Raw genomic sequence first — 15727 nt, 5'->3', positions numbered from 1 at the left:
GAACAACACATTAGAACAGATGGACCTAACAGACATCTACAGAACTTAACACTGAAAAGCAGCAGAATACACATTCTTCTCAAGTGCACATGGAACATTTTCAAGAATAGATCATATACTAGGCCACAAAAAGAGCTTTGGTAAATTTAAAAAGATTGAAATTGTACCATCCAGCTTCTCAGATCACAAAGGTATGAAACTAGAAATAAATAATGCAAAGACAATGAAACATCCCACAAACACATGGAGGCTTCACAAACTGCTCCTAAATAACTAATGGATCAGTGACCAAATAAAAACAGAGATCAAGCAATATATGGAGACAAATGACAACAATAATTCAAAACTGCAAAAACCTGTGGGATGCAGCAAAGGCTGTGCTGAGAGGAAAGTATATTGTAATACAGGCCTACCTCAGGAAAGAAGAACAATCCCATATGAGTGGTCTAAACTCACAATTACCAAAACTAGAAAAAGAAGAATGAATGAGGCCCAAATTTAGTAGAAGGAGGGAAATAATAAAGTTTAGAGCATAAATAAATAAAATCGAGAAGAATGAAACAACAGAAAGAATCAATGAAAGCAAGAGCTGGTTCTTCGAGAAAATTAACAAAATAGATAAACTCCTAGCCAGACTTATCAAGAAAAAAAGAGAATCTACTCACGTAAACAGAATTAGAAATGGGAAAGGAAAAATCACTACGGACACCACAGAAATACATAGAATTATTAGAAAATACTATGAAAAATTATATGGTAACAAACTGGATAACCTAGAACAACCAGACAACTTCCTAGAAAAATACAACCTTCAAAGGCTGACCCAGGAACAAACAGAAAATCTGAACAGACCAATTACCAGCAATTGAACTGGTAATCAAAAACCCACCTAAGAACAAAACCTCTGAACCAGATGGCTTCACCGCTGAATTTTATCAAACATTTAGTGAAGACCTAATACCCATCCTCCTTAAAGTTTTCCAAAGAGTAGAAGAAGAGGGAATACTTCTAAACTCATTCTATGAGGCCAGCATCACTCTAATACCAAAACCAGGCAAAGACACCACAAAAAAAGAAAATTACAGAGCAATATCCCTGATGAACATAGATGCAAAAATACTCAACAAAATATTAGCAAACCAAATTCAAAAATACATCAAAAGATCATCCATCATGATCAAGCAGAATTTATTCCAGGGTTGCAAGGATGGTACAACGTTCTAAAATCCATCAACATCGTCCACCACATCAATAAAAAGAAGGACAAAAACCACATGTTCATCTCCATAGATGCTGAAAAATCATTTGACAAAATTCAACATCCATTCATGATAAAAACTCTGAAGAAAATGTGTATAGAGGGCAAGTACCTCAACATAATGAAGGCCATAGATGACAAACCCACAGCCAACATTATACTTAACAGCGAGAAGCTGAAAGCTTTTCCTTTAAGATCGGAAACAAGACAAGGATGCCCACTCTCCTCACTTCTATTCAACATAGTACTGGAGGTCCTGGCCACAGCAATCAGACAACACAAAGAAATAAAAGGCATCCAGATTGGCAAGGAAGAAGTTAAACTGTCCCTGTTTGCAGATGACAAGATATTGTACATAAAAAACTCTAAAGAATCCACTCCCAAATACAAGATCTAAAATCTAAATTCAGCAAAGTAGCAGGATAGAAAATTAATACACAGAAATCTGTGGCATTCCTACACACTAACAACAAACTAGCAGAGAGAGAAATAAGGAAAACAATATCATTCACAGTTGCATCAAAAAGAATAAAACACCTAGGAATAAACCTAACTAAGGAAGTTTTCGAACTATACTCTGAAAACTACAAGACACTTATGACAGAAATTAAAGAAGATAACAATAAATGGAAACACAATCTGTGCTCATGGATAGGAAGAATTAATATTGTCAAAATGGCCATCCTGCCTAAGGCAATCTACAGATTCAATGCAATTCCTATCAAAATACCAACAGCATTCTTCAACAAACTAGAGAAAATTGTTCTAAAATTCATATGGAACCACAAAAGACCCCAAATAGCCAAAGCAATCCTGAGATAGAAGAATAAAGTGGGGGGGGGGATTATGCTCCCCAACTTCAAGCTCTACTACAAAGCCACAGTAATCAAGACAATTTGGTACTGGCACAAGAACAGACCCATAGACCAATGGAACAGGCTAGAGAGCCTGATATAAACCCATATGGTCAATTAATATATGATAAAGGAGCCATGGACATAGAATGAGGAAATGACAGCCTCTTCAACAGCTGCTGTTGGCAAAAGTGAACAGCTATATGCAAGAGAATGAAACTGGATTATTGTTTAACTCCATATAGAAAAGTAAAATCAAAATGGATCAAATACCTGAATGTTAAGTCATGAAACCATAAAACTCTTAGAAGACAACATAGGCAAAAATCTCCTGAATATAAGCATGAGCAACTTCCTGAACGCATCTCCTCGAGCAAGTGAAACAAAAGCAAAAATGAACTCATGGAGTACATCAAACTAAAAAGTTTCTGTACGGCAAAGGACACCATCAACAGAACAAGAAGGCATCCTACAGTATGGGAGAATATATTTGTAAATGACATATCCGACAGGGGTTAGCATCCAAAATATATAAAGAACTTACACGTCTCAACACCCAAAAAGCAAATAACCTGATTAACAAATGGGCAGAGGATATGAAAAGACAGTTCTCCAAAGAAGAAGTTCAGATGGCCAACAGACACATGAAAAGATGCCCCACATCACTAATTATCAGGGAAATGCAAATTAAAACCACAATGAGGTATCACCTCACACAACTAAGGATGGTCAGCATCAAAAAGACCAAGAACAACAAATGCTGGTGAGGGTGCAGAGAAAGGGGAACCCTCCTACACTGCTGGTGGGAATGTAAGCTAGTTCAACCACTGTGGAAAGCAGTATGGAGGTTCCTCAAAAAACTAAAAATAGAAATACCATTTCACCCAGGAATCCCACTCCTTGGAATTTACCCAAAGAATACAACTTCTCAGATTGAAAAAGACATACGCACCCCTATGTTCACTGCAGCACTTTTTACAATAGCCAAGATATGGAAGCAACCTAAGTGTCCATCAGTAGATGAATGAATAAAGGAGGTGTGGTACATACACACAATGGAATACTATTCAGCCATAAGAAAGAAACAAATCCTACCATATGCAACAACATGGATGGAGCTGAAGGACATTATGCTCAGTTGAATAAGACCGGTGGAGAAAGACAAGTGCCAAATGATTTCCCTCATTTGTGGAGTATAACAATGAAGCAAAACTGAAGGAACAAAATAGCAGCAGACTCACAGATTACAAGAAGGGACTAGTGGTTACCAAAGGGGAGGAGTGTGGGAGGGCGGGTCGGGAGAAGGGGATTGAGGGGCATTATGTTTAGTACACATGGTGTGGGGTATCACGGGGACAACAGTGTAGCACAGAGAAGCTGAATTGTGAATCTGTGGCATCTTACTACACAGATGGACAGTGACTGCATAGGGGTATGGGTGGGGACTTGATAATATAGGTAAATGTAGTAACCACATTGTTTTTTTATGTGAAACCTTCCTAAAAGTGTATGTCAATAATACCTTGATAAAAAATTTTTAAAAATATATGACAACTAAAGGAGCTTGATAGATAACCTAATCTAACTGTGATGTCAGAGATGAGGAAACTGACCTGGAGAAGTTAAATGGTTTATCCAAGATCAAAGAGCAAATCAAAATAACAAGCACAAGTTTAATATATCCCTTTCTCTCTGTCATGCTTTCTCTGTTCCATACACCCAAGATCTTTATGACTGCTGCCAGTCAGAAAAATAGGATTGGAAGAATGTTCTCACCACCCAAATGTCAATGGGAGAAAGAAATCTGAACAATCTGCTTTCCTTTATGATAGAGCAGACCACTAGAGGGTTGCAGAAGGGTTACAGAAAGATTCCTAGATGACTATTTAGCTCTACCTATGACTATTTGCCCCTACCTATATTAAGCCCTAAACGTCTCCCCTGTAGATTACCTGCTCTAAGTGACTTGAACCCTTTTTTGTTTTAAATATCAGAAGGGTTCTATATAGCATATGACTGCCCAACTCCATTGGAAGTGCCAAAATAACATCTCCAGTGAAAACAAAAGTAAGCCAACATGAAGTACATGGGATATGACAATGAGAGAGGTAGAAGTCCTATGTATAATACTTTAATACAAGATATCTAGGCTGCTATTTTGAATCATTCCATGATAGCATCAGTCAAAACACAACAGAGTATTTCCAAAAAATCTGTTAATATAAGACTAGACATGTCAATCTGAAGCAACTGGAGTCAGGGCAAACAAACTTGAAACTGCAAAAATATAAAGGAATACTTTAGTCGTTCTTTCATACTATTCAGGTGTCTGATTATGTCAGTGATTATTCTTTCTGGTGTTCCATGACCCTACATCCCTTTTTCCTAGTTGTCTCTAATTCACCATAATTCTTTAATATTTCATGTGAATTAAATCCGCTGGAGGTTTTTAAACAGAAGATGAAATGGTGACCCACCTAGCAGATACCCCTTACCTACCTGTGGCTCTGTGTGAGTTGGAGAGGGGGACTGATGCCTCAGCAAGAGCTGCAAGGGTAGCCAGCACTGAGGTGGTAGAATTTGAGAAGTGTACTGCTGAGGAAGCATGAGGGGTACCTATTTCAGTAAAAAAGGCAAATGAGCTCCGGCAGAGAAAATAACTCGAGATAAAATCAAAACCTCAGTTTTTTACTCTAATGTCTTTAATCATGCTAATACAAACTGATATAAATGAATTACCATGGTATTAAAAATAAAACACTTTTAAGGTTTAAAAAGTTTTCCCTTTAAAGTGGACTGAAGTAATATGCTTAGTATAGGGCCACTACATTCCCCTCATTTGGTCCTTCTCTTAGCACTGCCAGTGTGAAGCATTGGTAGCTAACAGACCACAAGTATCGTCCATTCCCTAGGCTGCCTGTCAGAGCGCTCCTCAGCAGCAGGTGGTGAGCATACAGAGCATGCTCCTTCCCAAGCTGAGCAGTGGTGAGGGAATAGGCCCCTCCAAGGCTGTACACAACCATACTATCTCTATTCAACAGATAAATAAGTATGAAGAATAGGACTGCCCTTCTAGTTGCAAGGGCAGTTAAAAACCTGATGCATACTGAATGTTAAAGGGTAGTACAACTGATTAATGCTAAAAAATAATGACCTACTTTAGTTATGTCATGATGCAATTAAAAAAAAAACTTTGTTAAGAAAAGACCAAGAAAAGGACAGAGGTAGAAAGGGGAAGGAGGAAGGAGGGAGAGAGAGGGGTGGCAGTGTTTGCTGCATGAGGCAGTAAGTCACTAGGTGGATCTGGAACTTAAGAAAGTGGCATGGTAGGGATACATACATATTTAGGCAACAGCATATTCTGAAATCCCACTGTACTGCATCACTCAAAATAACTGACTTCCATGTATTATAAAAATATTTGATCTAAAAAGAAAGTCTGTTAATAACCTATTTTTTTTATTTTGGTACAATCACATGAGCAACATTGTGGTTACTATATTCCCCCCATTCTCAAGTCCCCATCACATACCCCATTACAGTCACTGTCCATCAGCGTAGTAAGATGCTATAGAGTCACTACTCATCTCCTCTGTGCTATACTGCCTTCCCCGTGATCCCCCCTATGTGTGCTAATCGTAATGGCCCTTATTCTCCTTATCTCTCCCTTCCCACCCATCCTCCCCTGTCCCTTTCCCTTTGGTAACTGTTAGTCCCTTCTTGGATTCTGTGAATCTGCTGCTGTTTTGTTCCTTCAGTTTTTGCTTTGTTCTTATACTCCACAGATGAGTGAAATCATTTGGTATTTGTCTTTCTCCGCCTGGCTTATTTCACTGAGCATAATACCCTCTAGCTCATCCATGTTGTTGCAAATGGTAGGATTTGTTTTCTTCTTATGGCCGAATAATATTCCATTGTGTATATGTACCACATCTTCTTTATCCATTCATCTACTGATGGACACTTAGGTTGCTTTAATACCTTGGCTACTGTAAATAGTGCATCTTTTTGAACCTGAGAAGTTGTTTTCTTTGGGTAAATTCCTAGGAGTGGAATTCCTGGGTCAAATGGTATTTCTATTTTTAGTATTTTGAGGAACCTCCATATTGCTTTCCACAATGGTTGAACTAGTTTACATTCCTGCCAGCAGTGTAGGAGGGTTCCCCTTTCTCCTCATCCTCACCAGAATTTGTTGTTCCTAGTCTTTTCGATACTGACCATCCTAACAGGTGTGAGGTGATATCTTGTTGTGGTTTTTAATCTGCATTTCCAATTTGCAAATATCAAATTATTTCATTATTTGATAATTAGTGATGTGGAGCATCTTTTCATGTGCCTGTCAACCACCTGAATTTCTTCTTTGGAGAAGTGTCTGTTCATATCCTCTGCCATTTTTTAATAGGGTTATTTGCTTTTTGGGTGTTGAGGTGTGTGAGTTCTTTATATATTTTGGATATTAACCCCTTGTCAGATATGTCATTAACAAATATATTCTTCCATACTGTAGGATGCCTTTTTGTTCTGCGGATGGTGTCCTTTGCCATACAGAAGCTTTTTAGCATGATGTAGTCCCATTTGTTCATTTTTTATTTTGTTTCCCTTGCCTGAGGAGATGCTTTCAGGAAAAGTTGCTCATGTTTATATTCAAGAGAGTTTTGCCTATGTTTTCTTCTAAGAGTTTTATGGTTTCATGACTTACATTCAGGTCTTTGATCCATTTTGAATTTACTTTTCTGTATGGGGTTAGACAATAATCCAGATTCATTCTCTTGCATGTAGTGGTCCAGTTTTGCCAACACCAGTTGTTAAAGAGGCTGTCATTTCCCCATTGTATATCCATGGCTCCTTTATCGTATATTAATTGACCATATATGCTTGGGTTTATATCTGGGCTCTCTAGTCTGTTCCATTGGTCTATGGGTCTGTTCTTGTGCCAGTATCAAATTGTTTTGATCACTGTGGCTACCTATTCTCTTTTATCTGTGTGCTATTCTTACAGCTAAGTTTTAAGAGGAAAGTGCATTAGATTTGGCAACAGATATGCCTAACTTTATGAACCAGAAGTATTACTCAACAATTTTGCATAAATCTAACTTTTATAAAATGAAATGCATCCTCCTATGTCTTTCATTATAATTTCAGAGATACTTATTGTGCCAGTGAATTTTTGCCAAATCCACCTTTCTTTGCCCTGCCTTGTGATACTAAAACTGGATCCTCTAAACATTTCTTGTCAGCTGGTATGAGATAAAATTTTGTTGTACAAAAGTAGTAGCTCCTATATGGGATATTCCTGTATTCTTTAGGGTTTGCCTCACCTCTTAGTAGCTAACCCACTGTTACTAATAATTCTTTATAAATTATACATATAAGTTTAGAAATTTTATATATAGACAGATGTTATATATCTATCTATATATAATCTATATAATCTCTATATAATATATAATATATAATGCAATTATATACATTGCCATGTAAATTTGTCACCTTATTGGATTTCAACTGATATACTTACCTTCTTTTTAAATGTGCTCTTAAGCTTTCTCACTACCTATGATTAAAGATTCTTTCCGTTCTTCTATCAAAAGTCAGTTTTCTGTAAAATACTTAAAAATACTTAAGGAAACTCCTATTTAACACTCCTTATAACAAATCCTTTCAGAGAACAAAGAATCCTTTTTTGATATGATTAATCTAAGTAGTAATTTAACTGGTTTATAAATTTAAATTTCAGAAGATTTTCCTTAAAAAAGGTACAGTAACTTACTGGTACAGTACTCCTCATAGCTGCAAACTTCAAAGCTTCTGGATGATGACTGTGGGAGTGGGGATGAGGGTGGAAATAGTGCTGATATCCCCATCTTATTCTACTTCTCTCATAAAATACTCAGGGAACCAAATAGTCTGAGTGGAATATTGCCTGACATGCAGAAAGGAGCCTATGACTAATGGCTTTTTGCACAGAAAGATTCAGCTGTAGCCTATTCCCTAATTTTCCTGCTTAGTTCATGCTTCTCTTCTCACTCAGTCTATCATGCCAAATGATGACATAAGAACTCACAAATGAAACAAACAAGGAACAAGCAAGTTTTGTACACATACATATATCCCTCATGGAGCTTAGAATATATGTGACAATAAGTCACTAGCAAGCAATAAACAAGGCTGTTATTATTTTACCACAGTTAAAAATATAGACAGACACACACACACCACACACACACACACACACACACACACACAAGGTTGTTTTAATTAAAGCTCAGGTAGGCCAAACATCAGGTAGGCCACCCAGCAAAAGGAGAATAGATGGGTATAACTATTTAATGAGAAATGCATTATATATATTTTTAGTATATGATAGTTCTAACCTAAGGGTGCTCTTCCTTTTGATTTAAACATAATTTTTAAAAATTAGGTTTAGTGTTCTGATACACACAATTGAAAATGTAGAGACAATGCAAATAACCCCTTCAGAATTATCACAGTGAATTCTAGGAAAATGAAGTACTTTATTGTTAAATAATGTTAATTATTGCTTAATATAATAAGTGTTAATTGCTTCCTTCTATTCAATATAAGATTCAACATCAAGTGAAGTAAAATGTGCATAGATTCTTGTCTTTTTAGAAGACAAATGGCCTTATCAGTGACCACCCCTGTTACTATTCAGGATGTGGCTTAAATAAACTCTTCAGGATTTGGGGGAATGTGCTGGTAGTAAGTTAAACAATCTCAGTGAGTTAATGAAAACTAGATCAAGAAAAACTAATTTGCCTAAGGTCATATAATTAGTTAGAGCCCAGATTAGAACCTAATTCATTGGATTCCAAAATCTGTATTTTTTAACTTTTTGTCATTAAAGTATCATTAAATACAATCTTATGTTGGTTTCAAATGTACATCACAGTGGTTCAACAGTCCCTGTGATAACTTATATTGTGATCGTAAATTATTGTGCCCTTTTATCCCCGGCCGCCGCCCCCTCCTCTTCCTTCCCCTTTGTAACCAGTGGTCACTTTTCAGTGTCTGAATTTAATGCTGTTTTGTTCCTTCTGATTTGCTTTGTTTTTATATTCCACAAGTAAGTGAAATCATGGTATTTGTCTTTCTACACGTGGCTTATTTCACTGAACATAATACTCTCTAGATCCATCTGTGTTGCATGTGGTGGGATTTTTCTTTTAATGGCTGACCAAAACCGGTACTTTTTTTTTAACTCAAGATATCATTGATATAAAATCTTTAAAAAATTTTTTAAATTAAGGTATTATTGACATACACTCTTATGAAGGTTTCACATGAAAAAACAATGTGGTCACTACATTTACTCATATTATCAAGTCCCCACCCATACCCCAATGCAGGCACTGTCCATCAGTGTAGTAAGATGCCACAGATTCACTGTTTGCCTTCTCTATGCTACACAGTTTTCCCCGTGAGCCCCCACACTATGTGTACTAAATATAATACCCCTCAATCCCCTTCTCCCTTCCTCCCAACCCACCCTCCCACAACCCTCCCCTTTGGTAACCACTAGTCCCTTCTTGGAGTCTCTGAGTCTGCTGTTATTTTGTTCTTTCAGTTTTGCTTCATTGTTATACTCCACAAATGAGGGAAATCACCTGGCACTTGTCTTTCTCCACCTGGCTTATTTCACTGAGCATAATATCCTCCAGCTCCATCCATGTTGTTGCAAATGGTAGGATTTGTTGCTTTCTTATGGTTGAATAGTATTTCATTGTGTGTATGTACCACCTCTTCTTTATCCGTTCATCTACTGATGGACACTTAGGTTGCTTCCATATCTTGGCTATTGTAAAAAGTGCTGCAGTGAACATAGGGGTGCATATGTCTTTTTGAGTCTTGAGAAGTTGTATACTTTGGGTAAATTCCAAGGAGTGCGACTCCCGGGTGAAATTGTATTTCTATTTTTAGTTTTTTGAGGAACCTCCATATTGCTTTCCACAATGGTTGAACTAACTTACATTCCCACCAGTAGTGTAGGAGGGTTCCCCTTTCTCCACATCCTCACCAGCATTTGTTGTTCTTAGTCTTTTTGATGCTGGCCATCCTTACTGGTGTGAGGTGATACCTCATTGTGGTTTTAATTTGCATTTCTCTGATGATTAGTGATGTGGAGCATCTTTTCATGTGTCCATTGGCCATCTGAATTTCTTCTTTGGAGAACTGTTTCTTCATATCCTCTTCCCACATTTTAATTGGGTTATTTGCTTTTTGGGTGTTGAGGTGTGTGAGTTCTTTATATATTTTGGATGTTAACCCCTTGTTGGATATGTCATTTACAAATATATTCTCCCATACTGTAGGATGCCTTTTTGTTCTGTTGATGGTGTCCTTTGCTGTACAGAAACTTTTTAGTTTGATGTAGTCCCATGAGTTCATTTTTGCTTGTTTCCCTTGCTCAAGGAGATGTGTTCAGGAAGAAGTTGTTTATGCTTATATTCAGGAGATTTTTTGCCTATGTTGTCTTCTAAGAGTTTTATGGTTTCATGACTTACATTCAGGTCTTTGGTTCATTTTGAGTTTACTTTTGTGTATGGGGATAGACAATAATTCAGTTTCATTCTCTTGCATGTAGCTATTCAGTTTTGCCAACACCAGTTGTTGAAGAGGCTGTAATTTCCCCATTGTATGTCCATAGCTCCTTTATTGTATATTAATTGACCATATATGCTTGGGTTTGTATCAGGGCTCTCTAGTTTGTTCCATTGGTCTATGGTTCTGTTCTTGTGCCAGTACCAAATTGTCTTGATTACTGTGGCTTTGTAGTAGTGCTTGAAGTTGGGGAGCATAATCCCCCCAGCTTTATTCTTCCTTCCATTGACATACAATCTTATGAAGGTTTCATATGAGCAACATTGTGGTTTCAACATTCACCCATATTATCAAGTTCCCCCCCCACCCCACTGCAGTCACTGTCCATCAGCGTAGTAAATACTAGTCATTACTTGTCTTCTCCATGCTGTATTGCCTTCCCCATGACCTACCTATACTGTGGGTGCTAATTATAATGCCCCTTAATCCCTTTCTCCCTTCCTCCCCAGCCCATTTCCTTTGGTAACTGCCAGTCCCTTCTTGGAGTCTTTCAGTCTGCTGCTGTTTTGTTCCCCGTTTTGCTTTGTTGTTATACTCCACAAATGAGGGAAATCATTTGGTACTTGGCCTTCTCCACCTGGTTTATTTCACTGAGCCTAATACCCTCTAGCTCCATCCATGTTGCTGCAAATGGTAGGACTTGTTCTCTTTTTATGGCTGAATAATATTCCATTGTGTACATGTACTACCTCTTTTCTATCCATTCATCTACTGATGGACACGTAAGGTTGCTCCCATACCTGGGCTACTGTAAATAGTGCTGTGATAAACAGAGGGGTGCATATGTCTTTTTGAATAGGGATCTTGTTTTCTTTGGGTAAATTCCTAGGAGTGGAATTTCTGGGTCAAATGGTATCTGTATTTTTAGTTTTTTGAGGAACCTCCATATTGCTTTCCACAATGGTTGAACTAACTTACATTCCCATCAACAGTTTAAGAGTCGTCCCTGTTCTCTTCATCCTCACCAGCATTTGTTGTTTGTCTTTTGAATGCTGGCCATCTTAACTGGTGTGAGGTGATATCTCATTGTGGTTTTAATTTGCATTTCTCTGATGATTAGTGATGTGGAGCACCTTTTCATGTGCCTGCTGGCCATCTGAGTTTGTTCTTAGGAGAAGTGTCTGTTGAGATCCTCTGTGCATTTTTTAATTGGGTTATTTGTTTTTTGGGTGTTGAGACATGTGAGCTCTCTATGTATTCTGGATGTTAACCCCTTCTCAGATAAGTCATTTATGATTATATGCTTCTATACTGTAGGATGCCTTTTTGTTCTGCTAATGGTGTCCTTTGCTGTACAGAAGCTTTTTAAATGTATGGGGATAGACAATAATCCAGTATCATTCTCTTGCATGTAGCTGTCCAGTTTTGCCAACACCAGTTTTTAGTTTGATGTAGTCCCACTTGCTCATTTTTGCTTTTGCAATACCTGTACTCCTTATGAACCAATATAAAGCTCTTTATATTTGACATCAGAGAGCATTTAGTGATTCTACAGAAAATGAAATTCATCTTCATAAATTTGTTTTGCCCTGATTAATGTTTAAATTAGTCTGCCTTCCCAAATCACTACATTTTGACAGTGGCATTGATGATGACTGGTATCTTTAGTCACAAATGGAAAATTGAAAGCAAACTTTGTAATCTGAATTTGGTATAAAAAATATCAACTTAAATGATAATCCTAGGATACTTTCAGTTAATTCTTAAAATATTACTGGATGATGGGAAATAAGAAGGATGCCCACCATTCAGGAAAATTCTTTAACCCAGTTGAATAACATGAAACGAATTTGTCTTATGAGTTTTCTCCTTTCTTTTATCTGCACTCATTAAAAATGAGGTAGGCCAATCCCCTAAAGGTAGATAGCTAGGTAGAACTGTTTCACAAGCAAGATGACATTGGAGAGATCAGCTATATTATGTGATGGTTTGGCAATTTCAATTTGTAGTTGTCAACATACAGATGTAAGAAAGAAGAGGTGGTTTGCCAAAAGCACATGAAGAGCGTGATACAGGAACCAAGCTGAGTCAGCCTAGAGGAACCAAGGCTAAGAGTCCCTGTTCTAAATATCTTCAGCCTATCATTTTAGTTCAGAATATGGAGATTCCAACCCTAGCTCTTTCCACTTTGTGAACAATAACTGTATTGGCATCTAAAGCCTTTGGATTATAAAAGCACTTGTTCTAATTAGTGTAACCTGAACCACAACAAATACAAAAGGCTGTAAATGTTCTGATTACATGTTACATATATTTAATCTAAATTTTTTTGAATCATCAGCTGAAGTCAAAGTTTAGTGATTTTAAACAAGTTGATTGCCTATAAAATGAAGGTCACTACTGCCCCCTTGTGGGCAAGACAGACTCAAGTTCCACTGAGAATTTGTATTTTAATTTAATCCTATTATTGAAGCCCTGCTATAAAATGGACACTGAAATACAAAATCTCAAATTCTCACAACAACCTCATAAAATAGGTATTATTATGTCTCAATTTTATAGGTAAGTAAAGGCGGCTTAGAGAAGTCAGTAGTTTTCACACAGTCAACCGTCTAGTCAATTTAATAAATCAGTATTTATTAAATTGACACAACTTGTTTCTATGTTGTGTATATGCTGTTTCTATCTTACCATGCTACCTCTCAATAATAACACCTCATTAAATATCTTCCTTTGATATTATGTAAACTTAACTACAGTTTGTACAGTTGCTTATTTTTAAAAGAAAGTCAGAAATAGAAAAAAAAAAGTCAGTTGGAATACTTATTTAAATGAAGACACAAATTCCCTCATTGTAAAACAAGTATTTGTAAGGAGATGCTGAAAATAAGCTCAGTTTGTTCCTTTTTAGGTAGATTATTTTTATTAAAAATATACAGGTCTCACTTGAAACCAATATAGGATTGTATTATCAATGATACTTCAATTTTAAAAAATACAGGTCTCAAAAGATCAATACCAAGTGTTTGTCTCCATTTTGCTGTTATATGTGTTCTCAAAAATAAACTGAGATTTTGATACTTTATTCAAATAATCACACGTACCTCTTTTATAAAAGCACTCCAACAATGACTTATGTTTATTCAGCTTTATTACTGCTTTAGACTATGAATATTTAACTATTTTCCATAGCAATACCATAGTGAAGCACCCTTATATTTTCATTTGGGGTCAGGCATTAATTTCAAGAAATTAATCTTTAGAATCTTTTACCTTTAACACAGTAAACACTCATGGATAATCCCTACATATAATCTTCCCATTCCCAAGAACAAATAAATGCATTAGCTCTAAAGTCTATTATAAATCTTTTATTTTGGGAATATTTTAATAAAGGAGTAGATACCAGTTAGGGTCTCTATTGATCTCTTAGGAAAACAGGGGGTTCTGTTCATTTTAAGTCTAAAATAAATGCCACCTTATCAGAATATTACCTGAGGTTGTTTTGGTGTTGGCTGAAGAAACAAGGCTAGCAAGGTTGACAACTTCTGATGCGAAGATGAATGGGGGGGTCACAGTCACAGGGTTGGCTCTCTTGGGATTAGCATGCACCTGGTTCTGCATTGCCTCCTACAAAACAAGGCAGGACATTTCAAAGTCAGATCACTTATTAGCTTTGGTTACACAGTTAGTGACCAGCACATACCCCACCCCACCCACAATGCACCACTCTATCAAGCAGAACTAGTTCCAGTACATAATGTCCCAGGGAGCTCAGAGTTCTCATCAAAACTACTGTTTTTTTAAGACCAGGGAACAGAGATGTTAAATTGCTTTCCCAAGCTTATTTCTACATTAGAAAAAAAAATGTATTACTTGCAAAAACTTCTAGACAATTCACTTAACCTCTCTGTTTTAACTTGAAACATGTTTTAATTTGAAAATGAGAGGAGTGGCCTAAAAAGTAATTTCTAGCACTAATATTCCATGATCAGTTGTTTACACACCAATATGTAGCAGGAGATCCCTACAGAGAATCTACAGAGAACAATAATCTCCAGAGTTTTATCCAACTACTTGTTCCATTCTTCTATTGAAGAAGTTCCTAAGAGAATATATAACAAGCAAATACATGAGTACCACATTTTAAACTCTAGTTTCATATGCTGCACCTCTGCTTCCAGAGATATTTGTACAATTTCTGTATAAAGATGCTTATCTCTGTTTTATTTTTTAACTTCCACAAGCAGTTTTCTACAAACATGTTCACTAAAAAGGTCCAATTATGAAAGGGCCCTAAACAAGGAATTGAGAAGTTGAAGAGGATAAGCAGTTTATAGGGAACCATCTGTCAGGAAAAACCAACCAACCAACCACTGAAAATGCAGCAGAAATGGCTATTTTTTATATATAATTATCCCTTTGACTAAGAGCTTCAGTTGAAACAGATTATCCATTTTCTGGTTACTGTTTAATTCCTTCCTGAATCGGCCCCATCTTGTTTATCCTTCATATTCTTCCTTAATTCAAGCCCTCATTGGCTCTTGCCTAGCCTAATGAAAGTCACTATATGGTTCTTTAGCACTGTCTTCTATCCCCAGTCTGTATACCACGCTCCAAATGATCATCTTTTTTTTAAAAAAAAAAGAATCATACCAATCCTCTGTTTAAAAGCACCTATTAGATCCTCATTGCCCCCCAAATAGTTCAAAGTCCTTTGCATGTCATGTAACACCCCTACACTCAGAACCCAGCCTCTCAAGTCTCAGCTCCTGAAACTCCATTTCTCTTGCTGAATCTTTAGTCACAGAACTATTTCTTTCCTGAACATTCCATGTCCTTTCACACTTCAGTCTTCTCTTTTTCTAGAATATCATTTTCTCACTTTGTCCACTTTTCTTCCAAAATTCAGTTCAGATTCTACATATACCTCCTAATACTTGCCTTAAGTATCACTAATACTCTTTCTGTGCTCCTGTAACACTTGCTAGATATATGCTTATCGCTGTAGTATTGAAATGCTTTGTTTCTAGTCTTTACCTCCATGGCACTG

At 36.8% G+C, this 15727-nt stretch overlaps 1 protein-coding gene across 7 annotated transcripts in view; it reads right to left on the bottom strand.

Moving 5' to 3' along the window:
* GABPB2 (GA binding protein transcription factor subunit beta 2) overlaps nt 1–15727 on the bottom strand; it is a 37828-nt gene that overhangs the window by 15588 nt on the left and 6513 nt on the right. For 5 of the 7 annotated variants that reach the window (XM_057500716.1, XM_036905197.2, XM_036905194.2 and 2 more), the window contains 2 exons: nt 14169–14304; nt 4612–4728 (listed from right to left, as the gene is read on the bottom strand). In XM_057500716.1, coding sequence (XP_057356699.1) covers nt 4612–4728; nt 14169–14304 — 253 coding nt within the window. The remainder of the gene's footprint in view (nt 1–4611; nt 4729–14168; nt 14305–15727) is intronic. The other 2 variants (XM_057500717.1, XM_036905199.2) reach the window with 1 other exon arrangement.

The sequence above is a fragment of the Manis pentadactyla genome, chromosome 4 (genome assembly GCF_030020395.1).
Source record: "Manis pentadactyla isolate mManPen7 chromosome 4, mManPen7.hap1, whole genome shotgun sequence".
Classification (NCBI taxonomy): domain Eukaryota; kingdom Metazoa; phylum Chordata; class Mammalia; order Pholidota; family Manidae; genus Manis; species Manis pentadactyla.
The sequence above is the reverse complement of the archived record's forward strand: the minus strand, read 5'-3'. Positions and strand labels throughout refer to the sequence as shown.